Here is a 27,497-nt window from a genome sequence, read left to right on the forward strand (position 1 = left end):
TATGGGGAAAATATTAAATGACACAGAAAGCATCAAAAGAAGATGGAGGGAATACGATAACAAAAAGAATTGATCAATGTTCAACCATTTCAGGAGGTAACATATGATCAGGAACCGATGGTACTGAGGGAAGAATTCTAAGCTGCACTGAAGGCATTGGCGAAAAACAAGGCTCCAGGAATTGATGGAATACCAATTGAGATGTTTCAGCAAATGGATGCAGTGCTGGAAGTGCTCACTTGTCTATGCCAAGAAATCTGAAAGACAGCTATCTGGTCAGCTGACTGGAAGAGATCCATATTTATGCCTATTCCCAAGAAAGGTGATCCAACTGAAAGTAGAAATTATCGAACAATATATCGTTAATATCACATGTAAACAAAATTTTGCTGGAGATCATTCAGAAGTGGCTACAGCAGTATATCAACAGGGAATTGCCAGAAATTCAGTCCGGATTTAGAAGAGGACATGGAACCAGGGATATCATTGCTGATGTCAGATAGATCTTGGCTGAAAGCAGAGAATACCAGAAAGATGTTTACCTGTGTTTTATTGACTATGCTAAGGCATTCGACTGTGTGGATCATAACAAATTATGAATAACATTGCAGAGAGTGGGAATTCCAGAACATTTAATTGTGCTTATGAGGAATCTGTACATGGATCAAGAGGCAGTCGTTCAAACAGAACAAGGGGATACTGCATGGTTTAAAATCAGGAAAGGTGTGTGTCATGGTTGTAGCCTTTCACCATACTATTCAATCTGTATGCTGAGCAAATAATCTGAGAATCTGGACTATACGAAGAAGAACAAAGCATCAGGATTGGAGGAAGACTCGTTAACAACCTGCGTTATGCAGATAACACAGCCTTGGTTGCTGAAAGTGAAGAGGATTTGAATCACTTACGGATGAAGGTCAAAGACTACAGCCTTCAGTATGGATTGCACCTCAACATAAAATAAAAATCCTCACAACTGGAGCAATAAGCAACATGATGATAAATGGAGAAGAGACTGAAGTTGTCAAGAATTTCATTTTACTTGAATCCACGATCTATGTCCATGGAAGCAACAGTCAGGACATCAAAAGACGCATTACATTGGGCAAATTGGCTGCTAAAGACCTCTTTAAAGTGTTGAGAAGCAAAGATGTCACTTTGAGCGCTAAGGTGTGCCTGATCCAAGCCATGGTGTTTTCAGTTGCCTCATATGCCTGTGAAAGCTGGATAATGAATAGGGAAGACCGAAGAATTGATGCCTTTGAATCGTGGTGTTGGCGAAGAATATTGAATATACCATGGACTGCCAAGAGAATGAACAAATCCGTCTTCGAAGAAGTACAACCAGGATACTCCTTAGAAGCAAGGATGGTGAGACTATAGCTCACCTGCTTTGGACATGGTATCAGGAAGAATCAGTCCCTGGAGAAGGACATCATGTTGGTGAAGTAGAGGGTCAGTGAAAAGGGGGAAGACCCTCAATGAGATGGATTGACACAGTGGATGCAACAATTGGGTCAAGCATAGCAACCATTGTGAGGATGATGCAGGACCGGGTAGTGTTTCGTTCTGTTCTGCATAGGGTCGCTATGAGTCGGAACCGACTCGACAGCACCTATCAACAACAACCTCACTCTTGGACGGATACCTGAGAACATTGTTGTAACCTCTAAAATCAGATTGTTAAAAGTTGGAGAATTTCTACTGAGCACTTTTTTCCACTCTTCAGGTTTGCTCTCTGCATAGGCTTTTCTTCCTGGAGAATCACACATACAGTATTGATGTCTCGATTCTGTGTGCATCCCCTTTAGTGCTATCTTGCTCTGGCCAAAGGAGGCTTGTCTGATGATCATGTCCTCATCCTGCCCATTGGACACTACCAGTCAGTGGTGGAGCTTTCAACAGAGGTGGTGGAGGAAGTGGAGAAATATAAGGCTACGCTGAGGCGGTTCTTTAAGAGTCGAGGGAAATGGTGTGTTCTCTTTGAGAGAAATTATAAGAGCCATCACCTCCAGCTACAGGTAGGTGGTCCCTGCTCAGGAACTTGGAGGGGTTCTGTGAGGACTTTGATATTGATAATATTTAAGTGCTATTTATTTTAAATAATATTAGTACTGAATTTTAATTAATATTTAAATATTTAACTTTAATATTTAAAACATTTAATATAAATGTTCATGTTAGTATTTGAATAACATTCACTTAAAAAGTTGGAGTGTCAGGTGATAACTCCAGAGATTTCACAGGGAAGTGCACGGTCAGTGCAAGTGAACAGCACAGACAGTAAGTGCTTTGTGTAGAAAAGGAGTGGTAGTTGAGGAAGACTGTGAAGACTTGGACCTTGACAGATGGAGTTTGGAAGGGTGTGTGTACTTTGTGTGGTGGCCCAACATGAGCAAAGGCTTAGAGGTAAGTAATAGTCACAGAGCCTCACAGGCTAGCACCTCTTAGACGTTTGCAGACTGTAATGAATAATTTGTCGTTGTGGTGGTTTTCTTTGTGGTACATTTGTTAAGTTTTCAAATGGCCCCTGACTCTGCCACATATATTACACAGGAGCTGGCAAAGGCTTGATGAGAAAGAGATCTCTCTCTGGCTTTTCCCGTGTCAGAGATTGGCTTCCACACGTGGCAGGCTAGCTCGTAAGTTTAAGTCCTTACAGGCAGGCTGACACAGGCCTGCCTGGCATGAGGAGAATCTGTGCTGAGGGGTGTTTCTCTGCCCCAGTGATGGATTTGCTACTTCTCAGGGACTGTGCAGGCACATCTTCCCTGGGACCTACACAAAGAAATTCTCCTGTCTTGCCCCCCTCCCCCAGGTTGTTCCGGTGCCACTGAGCTGCTGTGCCACTGATGACATTAAAGATGCCTTTATTTCCCAGGCTCAAGAGCAACAGATAGAGCTATTAGAAATTCCAGAGCACTCCGACATCAAGCAGGTGAGACAGGAGGGGAAGGTGATGTTCCAAAAAGGAAAAAAAAACAAACCCAGTGCTGTCGAGTCGATTCCAACTCATAGCGAACCTATAGGACAGAGTAGAACTGCCCCATAGAGTTTCCAAGGAGCGCCTGGCGGATTCAAACTGCCAACCCTTTGGTTAGCAGCCGTAGCACTTAACCACTATGCCACCAGGGTTTCCGTGATGTTCAGGGAGAAGTAAATATTCGGTTTTTGACATGTCGATCTGAGAAACTATCAAGGCATTCCAGAAATGTTAGGTAGGCAGGTGACAATTTGGAACTAGAGCACAGAGTTTTGATTAGACTGGAGATTCAGGTGGCATTACAGCTAAGTCCTAGAGTTTTCTGGTATGAGCAAGAAATTAGAAATTTCATAAGAGGGAAACTTAGGAGGATAAATGTCACTCCTAGGATCTTGGTAATATCTGCCAGTTTGGCTTTTTAAAATCTGGATCCAGTAAGTGTTTTAGAATCTATAGTTACTTGCATGTTTTTATTTTTTTTTATTTCTTCTGTGCTTCTAGGCTGAATTCTTTGCCAAATTAAAGCTCACAAGAGATGTGCATGGATTTTAGATTTTTAAAGCATTATTGTATGTTTTCATACAACTCTGTTTACTTTAGATTGCACAGCCAGGAGCAGCATATTTTTATGTTGAACTTGACACAGGAGAGAAGCTTTTCCATAGAATTAAAAAGAATTTTCCTTTGCAGTTTGGAAGGTTTGTATGTTTTTCTTCTGCTAAATGTATTTTTACTAGACCTACTATGAACAAAGTATTAGGTTCCACGGACAATTGATACAAAGCAAAATAAGAAAGTCTTTGCCCCAAGGACTGTACAGTCATAGGGCAAGTCAGTTATTTACATATATGACAGTAATATAATGTATAATGTGAAAAGTATCATGACAAAATTTTGGGGAATAATATACTTCAGACATTCAGAGAAGGAAGAGTTCATTTCTATTTGGTGGAAGGCTTCATGAGAAGGTTGAAACTGGACCTGAGAGGTAGATTTAGAGGGCAAAGATTAGGGTGAGGGATTCCAGCTAGAGGTAGTAAAGTGCTACCATTAATTGAACTTACGCTTTATGCGAAGAACTTTACATGCACTGAACTACTTCACAACTATTTTAGGTAGGTACTTCCATCCCAATTTACTGACATGGAGAGTGAGGCTCTAGAGCAGAGCTCAACAGAACTTTCCACAATGATGAAAATGCTCTATATCTGCACTGCCTGCACTAGCCACATGTGGCTGTTGATGACTTGAAATGTATCTAATATAGTTAAGGAACTGAATTTTTAATTTTAATTAACTTAAATAGCCACACCTGGGTAGTGGCTACTACACTGGACAGCACTGCTCTAGAGGGGTTTAATAACTTATCCATGGTCTTACAGTTGTAGTTCAAACCCAGGCTTGTTGGAGCCCAAAACATGAGCCCTTAACCTCATTGTTCTGTACCTCTTAAAGGCCTGGATGAGACTTCATTTCTGGTCCTAATATCAGGCAGTACATGACTGTAAAACCATACAGGGTGGTATAAGTTAAGCAAAGATGGAAGACAGGGAGGAGCTGGCAAGAAGAGACAAGTACGGAAGGGAGCAGAACATGGATAGAAGAGATTGTCTGATGCTGGTGTCTGTAGTTTGTTGTAGTTTTTTCCCCCAAGTTAGAACTGGGCTTTGAGTGTCCTGAACACTTACTGGACTACTTTGGAAAGCCTCCAAGAAATTGTCACCATTGAATAAGTCCAGTAAATGTAGGTGTTTGCATTTTTTAAAAGATAATCGGTAAATAAGAGTAAGTGTGTTACAAGCATTGTTAATGTTATGACATTATCTTTTTGTTGTTGCCGCAGCAACAGATACAGATGTGGACACTGATGACATAGGCATGTGATCAAAAATATAGAGCCCACAAAAGGGAGATTCTGTGCATGGTTTTGTGTTCATGATAGTCAGTTGTATTTTCAGCATTGTTTTCTAAAATACTATTTACAGTTATTACAGCAATTTGTAGTTAACAAAATACTTGAAAAGGCTTTTTTTTTTCCAGCTGTACAAGAAAGGTAGTGCCATCTTCATTTTATAGATGAAGTAGGCTCAAAGGTTTGCCTAGAGAGCTAGGACTTGAGTTCAGCTCCTTTGACTTTTAGAGGATTTGTGTGATTTGAATTCAACCCTTCTATTTATCATAGCTTCAAAGTGGAATATGGACCATATGATATGCAAACAGTTATTTCTAATATATCAAAAATAAGTAAAAATAAAGATAAAAAAGCAATGGCAGTTAGAAGAAAGTTTGTACGTAGTGACATTTTATATGTGTGTCTGTGTGTGGTTATTTTTTAGTCCTGAGGGCCAAGATAAGTTGTTTTTGTTGAGAGTGAATTTATGCTGCTGTGCCTGTCTAGACCTGAATCCTTAGAAGGAGAGGCAGAGGAATTTCAAGTCAGAGTGGGTATGACACTTGAGCGTCTGACTGCACCAGGCCCTTGGCAAACTCCTGATCTAGTTGGGATGTCAAAACTAGAGTTTAAGGCAGGATGTAAGTACAACTATTGTGGTGCTCTGTGTTAGCTCCCCATTTCGCAAAGCCTTGTAAGGTAGGTGGTAGTAGGTGTTCTCATTTCGTGGATGAGGAAATCAAGACTCACAGCTGAAAGTCATTTGTTCAAGTCATAGACAGCATGTGGCTAAGCTAGGAATGGAATTTATCTGCGGTCTGACTCCAGGGCCTGCCTTCTTTCTACTGTGCCATATTGCTTCTCTAAGTACCAATTCCATAGGTCCAAGTTTGTTCAAGAAAAGAAGTTAATGGGGTACAAGCTATTAGGAAAGAGGTAGGACCTGAGCTGGTCACTTAAAATGGGTATGATTTTAGTAGACAGATGGCAGCAGTGGCGCTCAGAGCAGGAGAATGGTATGAGCAAAGTCAGAGAAATTTGCATACCTTCTTTGGGTGATGCTGAGGAGAGCTCTCTGGCTGGTGAAGAACAGAGGGAGGAGGGATTTTGGGGCTGATACTGTCCATTTTGACTTCTTTGTGTCCTTTCTGCAGGGAGGTCCTGGCCAGTGAAGCCATCCTTAATATTCCTGACAAGTCCGATTGGAGGCAGTGTCAGATCAGCAGAGAAGAGGAAGAGACCCTAGCCCGCCGCTTCCGGAAAGACTTTGAGCCCTTTGACTTCACTCTGGATGACTAACTAAAGGGAAAGACACTTTACGAACTTCACAGGTTCATCCACCTGTTTTTAAAGAAACTGCAGTTTCCTATGAGGACTGTTTCCCTGCCTCTCTTTCATGTATTCCCGTGGAACCTGCCCACAGCAAAAGGTCTAGGACTGAATAATTTTTGGAAGAAGTCACATTCTAGGATGAAAGTCCTATGTTAAAAGCATGTCTGTCATCCAGCTCCAAGTACAAGCTTGTGTTTATCAACATTTTAAAAAACATGTAGACTATCAAATAAAATCCAAAGGCTTTTCTATGGTTGAGAAGTGTCTTGTGTTCATGTTACCTGTGATCCTTGAAATGATGTAGTCCATGTAATAGGCGGGGCCAGGGTTTTAGGCCCAGTGTTTCATCCCAGAATCACCCAGGGTGGCTTCTCCCTGAGCAACCTAGTTTTGAGAAGGGACCCAAGGCCTTTGCCACTTTTCTTTTATAGCAGTCATCTTACTGATGCATAAAAGCTCATTCAGTCCTTCAGCAAATATTTAACTCCTATGTGCTAGGCATTTTTCTAGGCTCTGGGAGTATAGTTATGTCCTAACATGGTCCCTGTTGTCCCATAGTTTACAGTCTAATTGGGAAGAGAAGGGACAGATTTAAGAAAAAAAGATGACTTCTGCTTTGGATATGTTGAGTTTTAGATGCCAAAGATTTGTAACGGATGCATCCTGGGTGCTGCTGGAGAGTTCTAAACTCATGGAGATTTAGGTTGGTGATAGGGATTTGGGTATCATCAGGATATAGGCAGTACATTAAATAAAAAGGATGGATGAAAATAAGAGTTAAAGCTCTAAGCTGAGGATGACTACCTGAGAAGTATTACTATTTAAGGAGTACTTGGAGTGATCCAACAAGTACATGGAGAAGAAGCAAAGAGAGAGATCTCAGGAGACTGTCAAAAAAATTCCTCCTATATATTGGGCATGTGTGGCCCAGAGGAGAAATATGTGGCAGTTGAAACACTATGGGGGCAGTTCTACTCTGTCCTATAGGGTCGCCATGAGTCGGAATAGGCTGAATGGCAACAGGTTTATGGCCCAGACACTGGATTTCACTTAGTCCTTACAAAATCTCTACGAGGTGGGTATCACCACTTCCATTTTACACCTGATGAAGCTGAGACTCACAAACTTGATTGTGGAGTCTGGGGCCTACCAGCCTGGAATTTAAAAAAATGAGCTATGCCGTATCCCTAAGAATGAGTACTTTTTTTTTTTAATTGTGGAAATTTATAGCTCAAGTTAATTTCTCATACAAAAACGTATACACATATTGTTTTGTGACATTACTTGCAATCCCCACAATGTGACAGTACACTTCCCCTTTCTACCCTAGGTTCCCTGGGTCCATTCAACCAGTTCCTGTCCTTTTCTGCCTTCTCATCCTGCCTCTGGACAGAAGCTGCCCATTTGGTCTCGTGTATCTCATTGAATTACTCTTCACTTGTATTATTTTTTCTTTTATATTCCTGTCTAATCTTTGAAAGGTGGGCTTTGGCAATGGTTTCAGTCCTGGGTTAACAATGTCCGGGGGCCATAATTTTAGGGCTTCCTCCAGTCTCTGTCGGTCCATTAAATCTGGTCTTTTTATGGGAATTTGAATTTTGCTCAACACTTTTATCCCACTCCATCCAGGACTCTCTTGTGTTCCTGGTTAGGGCAGTCATTGGTGGTCTCAGGCTGGTGAAGACTCTGGTTTATGTGGTCCTTTAGTCTCTTGGGCTAATGTTTTCCTCGCGTCTCTGGCTTCATTCTCCTTTGCTCCAAGTACCCAGTGGGATGGGACCAATTGATGCATCTTAGATCATCGTTTCCAAGCTTTTAAGACCCCAGACACCACTCACCAAAGTGGGATGCAGAACATTTTCTTAATAAACTTTGTTATGCCAGTTTACCTAGATGTCCCCCAGAACTACGGTCCCCAGGCTCCAGCCCCAGCTAGTCTGTCCCTCGAGGTGTTTCGATATGTCCAGGAAATTTCTTAGCTTTTGCTTTGGTCCAGTTGTGCTGACTTTCCCTTCACTGAACTTATTCTGGTCTACTATCTAGTAAGTGAATTCCCCTTCTCCTCCCTCTCCACCCTTGTAACCATCAAAGAATGCTTTCTACTTCGTTTAAAGCTTGAGTTCTTATAATAGTGGTCTCATACAATATTTGACCTTTTGTGACTAATTTCACTCAACATAATGCCCTCCAGATTTGTCCACGTTGCGAGATGTTCAGAGGATTCATCATTGTTCTTTATCGTTGTGTAGTATTCCATTGTGGGTATGTACCATAATTTGTTTATCCATTCATCTGATGATGGGCACCTAGGTTGGTTCCATCATTTTGCTATTGTGAATAATGCTGGAATGAACATAGTGTGCATGTGTCTATTTGTGTGAGGGTGCTTATTTCTCTAGGATATATTCCTAGGTGTGGGGTTGCTGGATTGTACGGTATTTCTATTTCAAGGAAGCACCAAATTGTTTTCCAAAGTGATCGTACCATTTCACATTTCCAGCAGTGCGTAAGTGTATCAACCTCTACACAACCTCTCCAGCATTTATTATTTTGTGTTTTTTGGATTACTGCCAGTCTTGTTGGGGTGAGATGGTATCTCATTGTAGTTTTGATTTGCATTTCTCTTGGCTAATGATCACAAGCATTTCCTCATGTGTCTGTTAGTTGCCTGAATGTCGTCTTTGGTGAAGTGTCTGTTCATATCCTTTGCCCATTTTTAAATTGGATTATCTGTGTTTTGGTTGTTCACATGTTGCAGCATCTTACAGATTTTAGAGATTAGATCCTTATTGGATATGTCGTAGCCACATTTTTTTCCCTCTAACTGTAGTTCCCCCCCCCCCCTTTGGTGACATCTTTTGACAAGTGTGTTTGATTTTTAGGAGCTCCCAGTTATCTAGTTTCTCTTCTGGTATTTGTGCATTGTTAGTTGTGTTTTGTATACTATTTATGCCACATATTAGGACTCCAGAATGGGGACGTTTAAGGAGCAAACCAGTGACCCTCTTAGCGCAGAAGTCTTCCTAGTTCTTGAGATTCCCTAACATTTAAATCATCAGTGGCCTTTGCCAGTGCCAGTTCAGCGGGTGACAGGGTTGGAGTATACACGGCTGGGGTGTGGGGAAGGAAGTGTATACAGAGATGCAGACAATCTTAAATTTGAAAAAAAAAAAAAAAAACGAAAACAGGACAGATTAGAAAGTGATTTGAACGGAATGTAAGATCTGGAGAGATCTTATATTTTTCAACATTAGGAAAAAAACACGTGGGGTCTCTCAGCCAGTAACAGACCCATGGAACTTCCAAAGCAGACGACGAACACCCTCCGCGCCTCCCAACCCTTTCGCCCGCGGCGTTTTAGAGAGCGGTGGATAACGTGGGCGGGGCTTTTCCTCGGGCAGTTACCGGAAATGACACATATCTCGCGAGAAGAAAGGCGCGCGAGCCTCGGCGTCCCGGAACCGGCCTTGGAACAGTGGCGGTGTATAAGGCCGCTTCCCCTCCCGCCCCATGGAGGGGCCCCCGGGCCTGCGGCCGGGCGCGGGCGGGCCCTGGGAGATGCGGGAGCGGCTGGGCACCGGCGGCTTCGGGAACGTCTGCCTGTATCAGCATCGGGTGAGCCCGGACGCGCGAGGGAGCGGTGACTGTTGTTTGTCAAAGCGTCTGTGGAATATTAGGGACTGTCAGTGTGTGAGAGATTGTCAGTGAGAATTGGAGGCAGTGTTTGTGGGCCAGTGGGTATGTGTGTGTGTGTGTGTGATATTGTACTTGTGAACTTGGGTGACTGAATCTGAGGTTATATCCGTAGGAACGTGTGATACTGGTCCTGGGCCAGCGTGTGAGATAGAACTATTAGGGGAAACTTTTGGTATGAGTGGCAAGGTGTGACAAGCTGTTTAGTGAGTGTGACAGTGCCTTTATGTGTCTCTTTGTGAGTGTACAATGTTAGGGTGTGTGAGGCAGATGAATGTCAGAACGTGTATATGTGAGCAGGAATGGGTGAGAAAATGGGGCTACAGGGGGGCTGTCTGTTGGAATGTGCGTGTTCGTGTTTGTGATTGGAGGCCTGTGAGTGTGATATCTGTAGGGACCGGAGTAGACAAGGAAGGCGTCATGGAGGGTCTGGAGTTAGGCCTTCGGAAGCATGGGTTGGCTTTGGAGGTGAGGATGCATTTCAGGTAGGAAATAGTGTGAGGACGAGCTGGTGAAAACGATCAGTGGCTTCACAGGGAAGGAGATAAGATTGTAGGTGGGGGGCAGCTAACATCAGACTCAGGAATTTTATTATGATTTAATTGAGAATGTTTAACCATTGTGGCAGCAGTTAATAATCATGTTCAAGTCATGCATCTTCTGAGATTCAAATAAAGCCATGAATCTTTTCTTCCAAAAATGCACATCCACACAACCTTAGGCCTAGCCATTTGAGGGGGTTCACAGTCTCCTGACACACATTTACAGACCTTATAGGTGTACAGAACCTGAAATAATAATCCCTGCAGTATAGCCTTAGTTTTGCCATCTATAAAATGGGTGTAATAATGTATATACTTCATGGATCCACTTGAGAGTTAAATAAGATAATGTATGTAAAACTACAATGCCTGGCCCATGGTAAACCTTCAGATGTTAGCTGCCAACATGTGTTCTTTTTGCTGTTATCATCCTCATCATCAGTCTTTGGGCTTAAAAAAGGAAATGTTAAGATAAAAGTGGTGTTCTAGGAAGATTATTTTGTGAAAGATGAATTTGAGTTGAAAACTTATGGGCAAGATTGGCACTTAAGCTATTACTAAAATGCCAGCAGTTGGTCTGTGAATGAAGAAGTGAAATCAAATGAAGAAATCCTGATTTGCTGTTTAATGAACATGGCTGTGGGTAGCCCATATTGTGAGGTGGGAGTGAAGAGAGATGGAAGCCTGTCTAAGAGGGAATAGTCATGTTTGTGGGGCAGTTAAAATGTCAAATGTTACTGGTAGAACTGAAGAAATTTTGCAAAGCAGGTTTCTGTTGTTAGGTGCTGTTGAGTCGTTCTGACTCATAGTGACCCTGTGTACAACAGAATGAAACACTGCCCAGTCCTGTGCCACCCTCACAATTGTTATTCTTGAACCCATTGTTTCAGCCACTGTCTCAATCCACCTCATTGAAAGCCTCCTCTTTTTTGCTGATCCTGTACTTTACCAAGCATAATGTCCTTCTTCAGGGACTGGACCCTCCTGATAACATGTCCAAAGTACCTGAGACAAAGTCGTGCTATCCTTGCTTCGAAGGAGCACTCTGGCTTTATTTCTTCAAAGACAGACTTGTTAGGTTCCTCTGGCAATCCGTGGTATACTCCGTATTCTTCATCAGCACCATTGTTCATAGGCGTCAGTTCTTCTTCAATTTTCCGTATTCATTGTCCAGCTTTTGCATGCATATGAGGTGATTGAAAATACAAGGCTTGGGTCAGGCATAACTTAGTCCTAAAAGTGGCATTTTGCTTTTAAACACTTTAAAGAGATCTTTTGCAGCCAATTTGCCCAATACAATGTGTCTTTTGATTTCTTGACTGCTGCTTCCATGGACGTTGATTATAATTCCAAGTAAAATGAAATCCTTGACATTGTTAATGTTTTCCCTGTTTATCATCATGTTGCTTATTGGTCCATTTGTGAAGATTTTTGTTTTCTTTATATTGAGGTGCAGTCCATACTGAGGATTGTAGTTTTTGATCTTCATCAATAAATGCTTCAAGTCTTTTTCACTTTCGGCAAACAAGGTTGTGTCATCTGCATATCAGAGGTTGCTGATGAGTCTACACTCCTAACGCCCCATTCTTCTTCATACAGTCCAGCTTCTCGGATTATTTACTCAGCATACAGGTTGAATATAGTGAAAGGATGCAACCCTGTTGCACACTTTTCCTGACTTTTAAACTATGAAGTATTGCCTTGTTCTGTTTGAATAACTGCCTCTTGGTCTACATACAGGTTCCACATGAGCACAATTAAGTGTTCTAGAATTACCATTCTTCGCAGTGTTATTCATAATTTGTTATGATCTGCACAATGGAATGCCTTTGCATAGTCAATGAAACACAGGTAAACATCTTTCTGGTATTCTCTGCTTTCAGCCAAAATCCATCTGACATCAGCAGTAATATTGTTTCATGTCCTCTTCTCAGTGCAGCTTTAATCCTGGCAGTTCCCTGTCAATGTACTGTTGCAACCGTTTTTTAATTATCGTCAGCAAAATTTTACTTGCATGTAATATTAATGATATTGTTCTATAACTTCTGTGTTCTGTTGGATCACCTTTCTTTGGAATGGGCACAAATATGGATCTCTTCCAGTCAGTTGGCCAGGTAGCTGTCTTCCAAATTTCTTGGCATAGATGAGTGAGCTTCCTTCCATCTTCTTTTGATGCTGCATTGTTTAATATTTTTTTCCTGTAGAATCCTTCGGTATTGCAACTCCAGGCTTGAACTTTGTCTTTACTTCTTTCAGCTTGAGAAGTGCTGAGCGTGTTCTTCCCTTTTGGTTTTCTATCTTCAGGTCTTTGCACGTGTTATTGTAATACTTTGTCTTCTCAAGCTGCCCTTTGAAATCTGTTCACTTCTCTTCGTCATTTCTTCCATTTGCTTTAGCTACTTTATGTTCAAGAGCAAGTTTCAGAGTCTCTTCTGACATCCATTTTGATCTTTTCTTTCTTTCTTGTCTTTTTAATGGACTTTTTTCTTTCTTCATATATAATGTCCTTGATGTCATTCCACGACGCATATGGTCTTTGGTCATTAATGTTCAATGTGTCAGTTCTGTTCTTGAGATGGCCTCTGAATTCAGGTAGTAGATACTCAAGGTCATATTTTGGCTCTCTTGGACTTGTTTTAATTTTCTTTAGCTTCAACATGAACTTGCATATGAGCAATTGATGGTCTGTTCTGCAGATGGCCCCTGGCCTTGTTCTGACTGATGATATTGAGCTTTTTCATTGTCTCTGTCCACAGATGTAGTCAGTTTGATTCCTGTGCATTCCATCTGGTGATGTCTGTGTATTTAGTCACTGTTTATGTTGTTGAAAAAAGGTATTTGCAGTGGAGAAGTCATTGGTCTTTCATGCTATCTCTGGCATCGTTTCTGTCACCAAGGCCATATTTTCCAACTACTGATCCTTCTTTTTTTTCCAACTTTTGCATTTCCAATTACCAGTAATTATCAATGCGTCTTGACTGCACGTTCGATCAATTTCAGACAGCAGAAGTTGGTAAAAATCTTTGATTTCTTCATCTTTGGCATTAGTGGTTGTTGCATAAATTTGAACAATAGTCTTATTATCTGGTCGTCCTTGTAGGTGTATGGATATTATCCTATCACTGACAGTGCTGTACTTCAGTATAGATCTTGAAATGTTCTTTTTGACGATGAATGCAGTACCGTTTCTCTTCAATTTTTCATTCTTGACAGGGTAACTGTATGATTGTCTGATTCAAAGTGGCCAATACCAGTCCATTTCAGCTCAATAATGCCTGGGATATTGATCTTTATGCATTCCATTTCATTTTTGACGACTTCTAATTTTCCTAGATTTTTACTTTATTTTACTTTGACTATTAATGGATATTTGCAGCTGTTTCTTCTCATTTTGAGTCATACCACATCAGCAAATGAAGGTCCAGAAGCTTTATTCCATCCACATCATTAAGGTTGACTCTACTTTGAGGAGCCTTGGTGATGCAGTGCTTAAGAGCCCGGCTCTAAGCAAAAGGTCCAACAGTTCTATTCTACCAGCCACTCCTAGGAAACTCTATGGGGCAGTTCTACTCTGTCCTATAGGGTCGCTATGAGTGAGAATTGACTCAGTGGCAATGGGTTTTTTTTTCCGTCTACTTTTAGGAGGCCGCTGTCCCCCGGTTGTATTTTGAGTGCCTTCTATCCCGAGGAGCTCGTCTTCCTGCACTGTCTCAGAGAGTGTTCCGCTGCTCTTCATAAGGTTTTCACTGGCCAATTTTTTCAGAAGGAGACTGCCAGGTCCTTTTTCCTAGTTTGTCTTAGTCTGGAAGCTCTTCTGAAACCTCTGTACCATGGGTGACCCTGCCAGTATTTGAAATACTGGTGGCATAGCTTCCAGCATCACAGCAGTAAAGATTACAGCATGGGAGGAAATTTTGGCAAAAAAGAGAATGGATATGAATGGCTAAGGCATCAAGTACTTTGATAGCTAGACAAGTAGTTAATTTAATAATTCCCGCTATCAGAGGGGACATAAGGCACTCAAAGAGAAAAAAGGGGGAGCCAGGTGCTTCCAACAGAATGTTGCCTGTGACCTTGTTACCTAAGCCTGCCCATCAGCCTGGCCATAAGAGAAGAACGCTGTATGCTAACATGTTTTTGTGTTTCTCTGGGTCCTTGGCTGGAGCTGGAAGAACTTATCACTTTTTAAATGGAAGAGACTTGAAGTTTCTCTAGAATCTTAGAAGTCTCTCAGGAACTTTCCAGCTGTCCAGAGTGGCCCTTCCCCAAAACTGGGACCTTTGACATTTGGACTTGAGGACAGAAGGAATACATACTCTGTCATAAGATTTGCAAATGTCATTCCTTTTTTTTGCTGAGAGTTTTTATCATGAATGGGTGTTGAACTTTGTCAAATACCTTTTCTTCCTCAATTGGTAAAATCATGTAATTCTTTTGTTTTATTTATATGATGGATTACATTAATTGTTTTTCTAATGTTGAACCATCTTGCATACCTGGTATGAATCCCACTTGGTCATGGTGAATTATTTTTTTGATATGTTGTTGAATTCTATTGGCTAGAATTTTATTGAGGATTTTTGCATCTAAGTTCATGAGGGATATAGGTCTGTAATTTTCTTTTTTTGTGGTATCTGTACCTGGTTTTGGTATAAGGGATATGCTGGCTTCATAGAATGAGTTTGGGAGTATTCCTACCTTTTCTATGCTCTGAAATACCTTTAGTAGTAGTGGCGTTAACTCTTCTCTGAATCTTTGGCAGAACTCTGCAGTGAAGCCGTCTGGGCCAGGGCTTTTTTTTTTTCTTGGGAGTTTTTTGATTACCTTTTCAATCTCTTCTTTTGTTATGGGTCTATTTAGTTGTTTTACCTCTGTTTGTGTTAGTTTAGGTAGGAAGTGTGTTTCTAGGAATTGATCCATTCCTTCTAGGTTTTCAAATTTGTTAGGGTACAATTTTTCACAGTAATCTGATATGATTCTTTTAATTTCAGTGGAGTCTGTTGTAATATTGCCCATCTCATTTCTTATTCAGGTTATTTGCTTCCTCTCCTGTTTTTCTTTGTCAGTTTGGCCACTGGTTTCTCAATTTTGTGGATTTTTTCAAAGAACCAGCTTTTGGCCATGTTAATCCTTTCAATTGTTTTTCTGTTTCATTTAGTTCTGCTCTGATTTTTATAATGTTTTCTTCTGGTGCCTGAGGGTTTCTTCTGTTGCTCTCTTTCTATTTGTTCAAGTAGTAGGGATAATTCTTTGATTTTGGCCCTAACACCATTCCTTTTCCAAACCTTACTTGAGGTTTGCATTTATAGATTTCAAGATCCTCATTTTTTGGTGGAAGCCATGTCCCAGTATTTCATCTACACCTATCAAAGCACAATGAGGAAGAGAAAAAGGATGTGTGAGATGGTTTGTTTAGCTGATTCCTGTGTGGGTGGTGATGGTGCCAAAATCAACAAAAACAATATTCCTTGCCCTCAAGGAGATTTCATGTCTAGTAAGAGGAACAGACACAGAAACAATTAAAGTACAGTGTGGTAACTGTATAATGAAGGTATTCGCAAAGTGATATGGAAGCATGACATAGTAACCGAAGAACTCTTTTTAGGGAGTAGGGTAGCACTTCTGAAAGTGTGTTTGGAAAACTAATCCTATGAAATAATGTGGAAAAAGGGTACTATGGCTAAATATATAAATACTTTGAGTAAATGCATATATTATTCCTTCATTGGAAATTTATAACCTACATGAGTATATTAAGAGCTCCAAGAAGTCCCATAGTAAAGGATTTAGTATTTTTCAAATTTATTTTAGCACAACTTTTTCTCTTGCTGTTGCTAGGTATCTATAAATGTCCCACAGAGCACTCTGAAAACGTAGAGTAGGGAAGCTCTTCATAGAGTGGTTGAAGGATTTTTAAGGGTGGGACCGTTTTGAAACAGATAGCTTCCTGCCTCATTCGTATGTGAATTTAGGGTTTAACATTGTTCATGACTGTACTAGATTGTCTCCGAGGTAGTAAAGATTTTACAGGGGACATTTGTGAGGATGGCGCAGGACCAGGCAGTGTTTCCTTCTGTTGTCTCTATGAGTCAGAACCAACTTGAAGGCACCCAACAACAATAGTTAGAATAGCGACCTACTCATAACAAAAGAAAGATTGAAGGGAGTGAGGATTCTAGTTAGGCTAGATTATAGTCTGTCCTATTTCCTTATTTCTCTCTCTATGCATGTTATTGTTGTACAGCTTGTAGTGACCCTATAGGACAGAGTAGATAGAACTGCTGAAGGGTTTCCTAGGCTGTAATCTTTATGGAAGCAGATTGCCAGGTCTTTTCTCCAGTAGGTTTGAACTGCTAACCTTCTGGTTAGCAGCCGACTGCTTTTGCACTGCACTGGCAGGCCTCTTTTTCTCTACACATAGACTGTCTTTATCACTAGCCTTCTTCCCCCTCCCCCCGCATTGTGACAATCCCAGTTTTCAAGTGCTGTCTTGCTTCCCCTCCTATAGTTCTGTTAAAAATTTTTTTTTTTCCTCCTCACTCTTCTTTACTCATTCATGGCCTTTATCACACCTCTGGTTTGTGTTAGACTATACATTTTCAGACGTCATTTTGGACCCTCCTGACAACGTCAGAAACATAGTACAGCCTGTTTGGCCTCAACTGGGCTGTTGTCTGCGTCATTAGCATTGCAAGTAAGCACTGAATGTGATGAGGTCTAGCTAGCTCCTGTAATGTGTCAGAGTGAGTTTAATTTTAGTCAGAATTGGCTAAATTACTAGTCATAGGCAGGAGCTGGTATGTTCATTTTATAGATGTGGAAGCTGCAGTAAAATCATTGTTTGAGTTTTTTCCTTGTCATTTAAAATACTAAGATTAGTACCTAATTTTGGAATTTTTTTGTATTAGGCTTGGTCATGTTAAAACTATTTCTTGAGGTTGAGGCCAGGGAGCCCCTGAATTATCCTCTTCATTCTAGTTGTGCCGGAGACTGGGACCCTTGTTAGTTTTCTTGACTAAAGGAGCTTGTCAGGGAGACGGGGTCTTTATATTTTCCTAGCAGTATATATGAGACCTAGGAGCCCTGGTGGTGCAGCAGTAAAGCTTTTGGCTGCTAACTGAAACGTTGGCAGTTTGAACCCATCAGCCACTCCATGGGAGAAAGATGTGGCAATCTATTTTCCTAAAGATTTACAGCCTTGGAAACCCTATGGGACAGTTCTACCCTGTCCTATAGGGTCACTGTGAGTCCCAATCGACTTGATGACAATGGTTTATTTTTGGTTTTATGTATGAGACAGTGTTCTGAGGAGACCAGCCATATGATCCGCCTCAGTACTCAGTACCTTGTGCTCTTTGGTGTGTTTAAAGGTCAGTTTTGAATCTTTGGTTTAATAGTCTCATGGTTTACTTACCAAAAGTGGTGGCTTAAAAAAGTTGTGGATAAATTTGCTTAATAAGTATAAGACTTAAAGACTATTTTTTTTTTCCTCCAGCTGGACATTTCTTCTGTAGTAAGCAAATCGGCACAAGAACCTAGTTTATACTTTTTTCTGTTGTTTTTCTATTTTGGCAGGAGCTTGATCACAAAATAGCAATTAAGTCTTGTCGCCTAGAGCTAAGTACTAAAAACAGAGAACGGTGGTGCCACGAAATCCAGATCATGAAGAAGTAAGTGTACCTGATGACTCGTATTTCCTCAGTCCTGCAGCCCAGTGGTGTAGTGGTTAAGTGCCACGGCTGCTAACCAAAGGGTTGGCAGTTCGAATCCGCCAGGCGCTCCTTGGAAACTCTATGGGGCAGTTCTACTCTGTCCTATAGGGTTGCTATGAGTTGGAATTGACTCGACGGCACTGGGTTTGATTTGGTTTTTTTGGCAGCCCAGTCACATGTCATCATAGGGAAGGAGGCCAGGAATCCACTCTTCTCAGTATCTTCTTGGGAGCATATCTGCCACTCTTTAATTTCTATTTCTATTTCAAATAGTATTACATTATGATTAAGAAGGTTTAGTTTAAAAAGTTGGCTGTTCATTAGCCATTAAACCAAAAACCAAACCTGTTGCCGTCGAGTCAGCTCTGATTCATAGCAACCCTACAGGACAGAGTAGAACTGCCCCATAGGGTTTCCAAGGAGTGGCTGGTGGATTTGAACTGCTGACCTTTTGGTTAGCAGCTGATTTCTTAACCACTGCATCATCAGGACTCATTATCCATTAGAGAGATACAATCAAATGACAATGAGGTGCCACCTCACACCTGTTAGAATGGCAGTGGTCAAAAAAAGGAAAATAACAGGTGTTGGTGAGATTGTGGAGAAACCAGAACCCTCATCCATTGCTGGTGGGAATATAAAATGGTACAGTCACTGTGGAAAACAGTCTGGCAGTTCCTCAAAAAGTTGCACATAGAACACCGTATGACTCAGCAACATATAGGTGTACACATACAGGTGTATATCCAGAAGAAGTGAAAGCAGCCATGCAAGCAGAAACCTGTACACCAGTGCTCATCGCAGCACTTTTCACCCTAGCCAAAAGGTGGAAACAGCCAAAATTGCCATCAGCAGATGAATGGGTAAACAAAATGGGATATGTACACACAATGGAATACTGCTCAGCCGTAAAAAGAAACGAAGCCCTGAGACATACCACAACATGGGTGAGCCTTGAAAATGTCATGCTGAATGAAGTAAATGAGTTGCAAAAGGACAAATATTATATGATTTCACTATATGAAATGAGCAAATATATTGAAACCACAGATTATTAGTGTTACCAGGGATGGAGGGGAGGGGAAAAGGGGAGTTTTTGCTTAGGAGCCACTGAGTTTATGTAACGATGGTGGACCAGTTTAGAAAAGGATAGCGATAATGGTTGTGCATCATGAAGACTGTAATCGATGTCACTGAATCATAAATGTAGAAATTGTTGAGATGACGTGTTTTGTTATGTATATTTCTACCACAATAAAAATTTTTTTTTAAAAAAACAGGAAAAGAATTTAAAAAGGCTAGGTATTATCAGACTTAGCTCTCTGAGGATGAATCTGTTTCTTCTGGATCTTGGGCATTGCTCATCTATTATACTTTATAGTTAAAGAAAAATCACTGCCCCATTTCTTTTGTACCTACTTTTGTTAGATAGTGTATCTACTGCTTCATAACAAATTAAGGTAACACTTACTGGCTTAAAGCAACAAATATGTAGTATCTCACAGTTTATGTGGGTTAGGAATTCGGGAGTGGCTTAGCCGGATGATTCTGGGTCTGGGTCTCACCTGAGAAATACCAAGATATTGACTGGACCTGCAGTTATCCGAAGGCTTGACTGGGGCTGGAGTATCTGCATACAAACTCACGTACATGGCTCTTAGTTAGAGGCATTGCTTCCTCACCACATTGGCCTCTCCATAGGGCAGCTTGAATATTCATGACATAGCAGCTGGCTTTCCCCAGAGCAAATGAGCTGAGGGAAGGAGCAAGATGAAAGCTGCCATGTCTTTTGTGATCTACCCTCAGAAGTTGCCCTCCATCCTTTCTGCCACATTCTGTTTGTTAGAAATGAGTTATTCAAGGGGAGGAGGATTAAGTTCTTGGCTGGAGAAATAGCAAATAATTTGTAGACATATTTTAAAGTGTCTGCATATAGTGTGCTAAATGCTTTACAGATAATTCTTCTAATTGTTTTGGCAATTCTATATTTAGGTATAGTTGAGGAAGTCGAAGCTCGTAGAGTCACACAGCTCATAGTTTGTAGAGTCAGAACTGGATGTGATTGCTTTCTGACTTCATTGTCTATTCTCCACTCACTTTAATGGTTTCACATTTTGCTGTGTGGCAAAATCACCAAGAAAACTTGTTAACAGTGTAGACTTTCAGGTGCTACTTGGAAATTCTGTTTCTTTAGGTCCCTGGGACGTAGGAATCCCTTCTAGTTTTGGGATCTACTGCATAATGATAATGGGGATGATATATTGTTAAGTTAAAAAGAAAAAAAAAACTTAGAAAACAATACATAGTATAACTCAGTATTTATTTTAAATTTTTATTGTGGTAAAAATACATATTACCCAACATTTGCCAATTCAACATTTTTACATGTACTATTCAGTCACATTGGTTACATTAATCATGGTCTGCAGCCATCACCTGTATCCGTTTTGCCAAATTTTCCATCACCAATAACATATACTCAGTGCTTCCTAAACAGTGATCCCCCCTTTCCCTCTCCCTCTTGCCGCTGGTAACCACTGATAAACTTCTATGAATGATGGGGATATCAATCTATCTGCAATAGGATTATTGTGACAAATAAATGAGTTAATATATGTAAACTGCTTACAACACTTCTTGACACAGAAATGTAATAGTAGTAGCATAATAGTGATAGCATTTTTGTCTATACTTTTAAAAAATATAAAGAAAATATTGATTTTTAATCATATAAGCGAGAAATTATAAATAGTGACCCCCCCCCCACCCCAGAGTAACTCCCATTTCAAAAGCTGCCCCATTTCAGTGGGGAGAACTTTTTATGATACTGTGTTCCCTTTCTGGTTAGGTTGAACCATGACAATGTGGTAAAGGCCTGTGATGTTCCTGAGGAACTGAATGTCTTGGTTAATGATGTGCCTCTTCTCGCGATGGAGTACTGCTCTGGAGGAGACCTTCGGAAGGTAGTACGGCTATTTCGAGATGGCGAGACAGTGAATCGTGTACTTTAGCAGAGTCACCTTCATTATGGTAACACGGGGGTCAGAGAATTCTGGCCTGCTGCCTGTATTTATAAACAGGTTTGCTGGAATACAGCCATGCTCGTTTCTTTACATATTACCTGTGGCTACGTTCCTGCTACAGGGCCTTCCGGCCTGCAAAGTCGAAAGTGTTTACTATTAGGCTCTTTACAGAAAAAGTTTGCCAACCCCTGATTTAGAATGTATATTTTTGTTTGTTTGTTTATTTGTAGGAAAGGATTATATTGATGCTGTTAGGTTAAAATGTCAATGTTTGTGTTAAGATGCTTATAAAAAAGTTATTTTCTCTGTTGTAAATCTTCCTTTGAAATCTCATTTTGAATCTTCCCATATGGCTATTTTTATCTATATCTGTGAGACTTTTTTCACTTTTTTCCAAGTTCAAATACTTTTCCACCTTTATCTTTACTTTTATGAGCCTTGTCATGAGTAAGGCTCGTAGTGGATTTACATGTCCTCAGTATGGATTTGGTCATTTTTCCCTTTTGTTTTCTTTTTTTAATGTCCATTTAAAAAAATTTTTTTTTATTGTGCTTTAAGTGAAAGTTTACAAATCAAGTCAGTCTCTCATATAAAAATTTATATACACCTTGCTATATACTGCTGATTGCTCTCCCGCTAATGGGACAGCCCGCTCCTTCCCTCCACTCTCTATTTTTGTGTCCATTCTGCCAGCTTCTAACCCCCTTTGCCCTCTCATCTCCCCTCCAGATAGGAGATGCCAACATAGTCTCAAGTGTCTACTTGATCCAAGCCCTTTTGTTTTATTATAACTTATTCACTCATTTGCATATGCTCTTAGTGGATAGTTGTTAAGGTATATAGCTATTGTTGCCCAGCAATATTGGTAGTACACATTTTTAAACTTCCTTTTTTTTTTTCTCTTTAGCTACTCAACAAGCCAGAAAATTGCTGTGGACTTAAAGAAAGCCAGATACTTTCTTTACTTAGTGATATAGGTATGTAATCTGTATGAAATTACCATTGTAATTTAATACCGCTTTGATCCATAGAAGATTCCGTATACTACTTGGGAATTAACTGTTAGTATATTGGAGCCCTGGTGGCACAGTGGTTAAGAGCTCGGCTGCTAACCAAAAGGTCGGCAGTTCAAATCCACCAGCCACTCCTTGGAAACCCTATGGTGCAGTTCTACTCTGTCCTACAGGGTTGCTATGAGTTGAAATCAACTCGACGGCAGTGGGTTTGAATATACTTGATGGCAACGGGTTCAGGTTTGTTTGGTATATTACACAAATCATAGATTTTTTTTTCAACACCTGTAAGGAATCAGAAAAATCTAACTATTAATATTGGTGCTAAATTAAAATTAAAATATTTTGTTATTCAAATTGTATTAAGAAAACATTCTGCATCCCACTTTGGTGAGTGGCATTGGGGTCTTAAAAGCTACCAAGCGGCCATCTAAGATGCATCAATTGGTTTCAACTCACCTGGAGCAAAGGAGAATGAAGAACACCAAAGACACAAGGAAAATAAGAGTCCAAGAGACAGAAAGGGCCACATAAACCCGAGATTCCATCAGCCTGAACTGGAAGAACTAGATGATGCCTGGTTACCACCAATGACTGCCCTGACAGGGAACACAACAGAGAATCCCTGATGGAGCAGGAGAAAAGTGAGGTGAAGAACCCCAATTCTAGTAAAAAGACTAGACTTAATGGTCTGACTAAGACTGGGGGGACCCCAGAGGTCATGGCCCCTGGACTCTCTGTTAGCCCAAAACTAAAACCATTCCCGAAGCCAATTCTTCAGACAAAGACTAGACTGGACTATAAGACATAAAATGATATTGGTGAGGAGTGTGCTTCTTAGCTCAAGTAGACACATGAGACTACGTGAGCAGCTCCTGTCTGGAGGTGAGATGAGAAGGCAGGGTGGGACGGGAGCTGGTTGAATGACACAGGAAATACTGAGTGAAGAGGTTGAGTGTGCTGTCACATTAGAGGGAGAGCAACTATCGTCACATAACAATGTGTGTGTAAGTTTTTGTATGAGAAACTGACTTGAATTGTGAACTTTCACTTAAAGCACAATAAAAAAAAGAGATATTTTGTTATTTTTTGTTTTTGGCTAGACATCCACGTTGGCTAATAGATGTTCTAATTGCTGACAAAAAATGGTGTGAAATGACCTCATTAATTTTTACCCCCCCATTAGCACAGTAATTTTGTTTATAGTAGAATTGCATCTCTTTTGGGTATAGGTTCTGAGGTCAGCTCTTAGGGTAGAAATCTGTTTAATCAGAATTACTTCTGAAAAATCCCTAAAATAACCAGTACCTAGGCCCTTGGAGAAGGAGCCCTGGTGGTGCAATGGTTAAAGTTCTCGGCTGCTAACCAAAAGGTTGGTGGTTCGAACCCACCAGCTGCTCTATGGGAGAAAGATGTGGCAGTCTACTTCTGTAGATTTATAGCTTTGGAAACCCTATGGAGCAGTTCTACCCTGTCCTGTAGGGTTGCTACGAGTTGGAGTCAATTCAGCGGCAACGGGTTTGGTTTTGGTAGGCCCTTGGAGGAAGCTCAAGAGCCGGGAATCTCTTTCGTTACATATTTCGGCTGTGGTGCTTTTCTAGATCATGAGGCCATGGTCTAGTTAAAGAGAGTGATTTAAGTGAGAGGGAAAGGCTGTAAGGGTAAATATAGGGATTTTCTCAGTTGTTTGTTTCATTTCTTTTTAATGTTAATTCTTTTAGTTAATTGGGTATATATTATAATTCCAAAGTATTAATTAATGTTACCAGATTTTTTGTGGAGAAAATTGGAACTGCTGTAACCATATATTATTGTAGTCATGTAATTATGATGGTCCGTGTAAATTTGAGTGTCTGAGCAGTTATGCACAAAATGTGAAATGAATTTTTTTTTTCACTTGATGTTTTCTATTACCTCTAAATACATTTTAAACTTATTTAGGATCTGGGATTCGATATTTGCATGAAAACAAAATTATACATCGTGACCTAAAACCTGAAAACATAGTTCTTCAGGATGTTGGTGGGAAGGTAGGTGAAACCTGGAGAAATGTTCCTTGCCTATTGAATATAATTTCCCTGGTCTGGTTAGTCTTTTAGGTTTGGTTCCCTTGCTGTGTACACATAGCACCTTATTCTTTTTCTTTTCTTGCTCTCTCTCACCATACTGAACTGTAGTTGTGAGTTTAGTTGCCTGTCTCCTCTGGTAAACAGTAGCTCCATTACAGAAGGGACGGAACCTGTCTTTTTGGCTTCTGCTTTTCCAGCATTGTATCTAGCTTAGATAGTAGGCAGTGAATAATTAATTTGTTAATCCTTGCTGTTTCGTTCTTATGAAATACGTCCAAACACATACACACACAGTGAGTCAGCTTTACTATAAGAAGAAAATGTATTTTTTAAAATAATTTTCCTCCCCAAAAGTACTGGTTTCTGTATTTAATTAAAATTCAAAACCTTGATTTCTCAGATTCCTATATGAATCATCTTGAAAATAACCAGAAATTGTGAATTGACTCCTTAAATGTTTGTTTTTATCAGAACAATTTGAACATTTTTCTTGTTTCTTGCATGTAAGTTCCATTCCAATGAAGACTTAAAGCCAAGAGTCTTAAACTTGAATTGAACTGGCTGACTCTTTAGTTAGTGAAGATGGTGGGCAGTGCTTTAGTGATGCTTCTCTTAGGAACCTTTCATTTATTTTTAGCACCAACTATCTCTGCTTTCTTTTCTATCCAAAGATTTAGGACATTCTTGCAATGAAGTTAGATAGGTGTTTACTCACATTCGATCCACTCTAAGATGGTTCTTCAAGTTTGGAGGTTACTGTTCCCTCTGTCCTCCAGTTTAATGGGTCAAGCTTATTCTGACTATACCAAAGTAAAAATTAATAGCCAGTCTATATTTGATTTTTACCATGTGCCAGGCACTGTTTTAAGTTCTTCACCTTCACTATTTCATTGAATCCTACTAATAATTCTGTGAAGTAGGTAGTGTTGGCAATCCCATTATAGAGGAAACAGGATAAGTAGCTTGATCAAGATCACAAGGCTCGTCGTAAGAGGTGGAGCTCACAATTGGGACATGTTTGTTTTCCCAGAGTCCAAACCTTTTACCACCATCCTCTCTGCAGCCTTTCCTTTTCAGATTTCTCAACCATTTAAAACATACTTTGTCCTATTATTTTACAGATATTGCATAAAATAATCGATCTAGGATACGCCAAAGATGTTGATCAGGGAAGTCTGTGTACATCTTTTGTGGGAACACTGCAGTATCTGGTGAGACACGTATTGTTTCTTTGAATTTTGAGTGTATAAGATTCTCATTCTAATTTTGGATAGCCATGAATAATGTAGTCAAAAATAAAGTAGTTTTTTCCATACAGTGTTGGTGTTTAAAGCATCTTCTCTTTTTTAAGGCCCCAGAGCTTTTTGAGAATAAGCCTTACACAGCCACTGTGGATTACTGGAGCTTTGGGACCATGGTGTTTGAATGTATTGCTGGGTATAGGCCTTTTTTGCATCATCTGCAGCCATTCACCTGGTAAGAAGTGGAAGAGAAATTTTGCATGCTTAATGGGAATGGAATTTTTAAATTTTTGTCTCTAATTTGTTATAATTGTCTTTTTAAACACAAAACTAAATAAAATTAAATGACAAGAAACCTTAATAGTGTTTGTCAGAATCAAATTGTCAGCTGAGGTAGCTTTTGTCTTACAGGCATGAGAAGATTAAGAAGAAGGATCCAAAGTGTATATTTGCATGTGAAGAGATGACAGGAGAAGTTCGGTTCAGTAGCCATTTACCTCAACCAAATAACCTTTGTAGGTAAGTGTGTTTTAGTTGAAGAATTTTGCCTCAGTTTCTCTAGGGTTGTAAGAGAACAGTAATTTGTCTGCCTCAAGTAACATTGTCCAGTAGAACTTTCTATGATGATGGTAAGGTTCTGTGTCTCTCCTAGCCACATGAGGCTGTGAGCACTTGCGAGGTGCCTAGTGTGACTAAGAACTGAATTTTAACTTTTATTTTCTTTTAATTAATTTAAATGTAAATGTAGCTATAACTGCCGCCCCCCCACCCCCCCCAAAAAAAACCACTGCTGTCTAGGTGATTCTGACCTGTAACAACCCCAGAGAGTTTCCAAAGCAGACTGACACATCTTTCTCCTGTGGATCAGCTGGTGGTTTCGAATCAGTGACCTTTCAGTTAGCAGTCGAGTGCTTTGACCACTGTGCCACCAGGGCTCCTGAGGTGTAGATATAGTGACTACTATATTGGACGGCACAGGTCTAGTGGAAACGAGAGCTGCTGCCATTCAACTGATTGGCTTATGTGCTGAGATTCTTGGAATAATGAAGTAAGTGGGTGGGTTCCTTGAAGAATGGAACTGGACTCATCTGTTGGAGTTGCCGTAAACTAATTTAAATATCTATTTTTTTTTTTGGTGGTTGTTTTTTATGGAAAAAGTTCGTCCACTATTATTCCATTAACTGTTTGAAAATAAGATAGAAAATAGTACAGACAGGTAATGGGAAAGAAAATGGACAGCCAATAAAATTACCTTTTTTATAATACTAAAGAAAAATTAGAACATATAAATGTGAGATTTTTACCTATTTTTATACGTTCTTTAGTTTAATAGTAGAATCCATGGAGAACTGGCTACAGTTGATGCTGAATTGGGATCCTCAGCAGAGAGGGGGACCTGTTGATCTTGTTTCAAAGCAGCCAAGATGTTTCATGTTAATGGATCACATTCTGAATTTGAAGGTTAGTTTTAATAGTGTCTACTTTGTGAGACCTGCATTGATGTCAAAGCTTATTTTGAAAATTAGCATAAATGTATTTTAATAATCTTTTCCTGATGTTTATTGAAAAAGAAAATATTTATAGAGGTAGTGTGTTTTATTTTTTTAGCAAGCCTTCTCCTTATTTCTCTTTCTAAGTGGTCTATGTTGATTCCTCCTTTGAAGCATCTTTTAAATTTTCCATTATCACTTCGTTCATTTAGGTCTAATCATATTAGACTTGATTTGGTGAGGAAGGTTCCCATCCGGCTTTTTTTAAAATTGTGCTTTAAGTGAAACTTTATAGTTCACGTTAGTTTCTTATAGAAAAATTTATATACACATTGTTATGTGACCCTGGTTGCTTTATCTGTAATGTGACAGCACACTCCTCCTTTCCATCCTGGATTTCCCGTGTCCATTCAGCCAGCTCCTGTCCCTTTTTGTCTTCTCGTCTTACCTCCGGACAGGAGCTGCCCCTTTAGTCTCATGTATCTACTTGAGCTAAGAAGCACTCTCT

At 40.1% G+C, this 27,497-nt stretch overlaps 2 protein-coding genes and 1 non-coding gene across 11 annotated transcripts in view; all 3 read left to right on the forward strand.

Moving 5' to 3' along the window:
• The window catches only part of CWF19L1 (CWF19 like cell cycle control factor 1), a 38,967-nt gene extending 29,569 nt beyond the window's left edge, over positions 1-9,398 (forward strand). For 6 of the 7 annotated variants that reach the window (XM_003409177.4, XM_023546818.2, XM_023546819.2 and 3 more), the window contains 4 exons: positions 1,812-2,021; positions 2,819-2,938; positions 3,584-3,681; positions 6,029-9,398. In XM_003409177.4, coding sequence (XP_003409225.1) covers positions 1,812-2,021; positions 2,819-2,938; positions 3,584-3,681; positions 6,029-6,173 — 573 coding nt within the window. In that variant the 3' untranslated portion in view covers positions 6,174-9,398. The remainder of the gene's footprint in view (positions 1-1,811; positions 2,022-2,818; positions 2,939-3,583; positions 3,682-6,028) is intronic. The other variant, XM_023546817.2, reaches the window with a different exon arrangement.
• On the forward strand, positions 2,481-2,629 carry LOC111750389 (small nucleolar RNA SNORA12). Its single transcript, XR_002785530.1, has one exon. It is a non-coding gene; the product is annotated as a small nucleolar RNA SNORA12 (small nucleolar RNA).
• A 272-nt stretch (positions 9,399-9,670) lies between the features above and the next one.
• CHUK (component of inhibitor of nuclear factor kappa B kinase complex) overlaps positions 9,671-27,497 on the forward strand; it is a 43,854-nt gene continuing 26,027 nt past the window's right edge. The window contains exons 1-9 of one of the 3 annotated variants that reach the window (XM_010589068.3): positions 9,671-9,821; positions 18,017-18,111; positions 21,002-21,116; positions 22,084-22,153; positions 24,131-24,219; positions 25,380-25,469; positions 25,610-25,734; positions 25,911-26,018; positions 26,825-26,960. In XM_010589068.3, the coding sequence (XP_010587370.1) occupies positions 9,717-9,821; positions 18,017-18,111; positions 21,002-21,116; positions 22,084-22,153; positions 24,131-24,219; positions 25,380-25,469; positions 25,610-25,734; positions 25,911-26,018; positions 26,825-26,960 (933 nt within the window). In that variant the 5' untranslated portion in view covers positions 9,671-9,716. Of the gene's footprint in view, positions 9,822-18,016; positions 18,112-18,153; positions 19,101-21,001; positions 21,117-22,083; positions 22,154-24,130; positions 24,220-25,379; positions 25,470-25,609; positions 25,735-25,910; positions 26,019-26,824; positions 26,961-27,497 lie in introns of those variants that run through there. The other 2 variants (XM_003409178.4, XM_064269450.1) reach the window with 2 other exon arrangements.

Source organism: Loxodonta africana, chromosome 16 (assembly GCF_030014295.1).
Source record: "Loxodonta africana isolate mLoxAfr1 chromosome 16, mLoxAfr1.hap2, whole genome shotgun sequence".
NCBI lineage: Eukaryota > Metazoa > Chordata > Mammalia > Proboscidea > Elephantidae > Loxodonta > Loxodonta africana.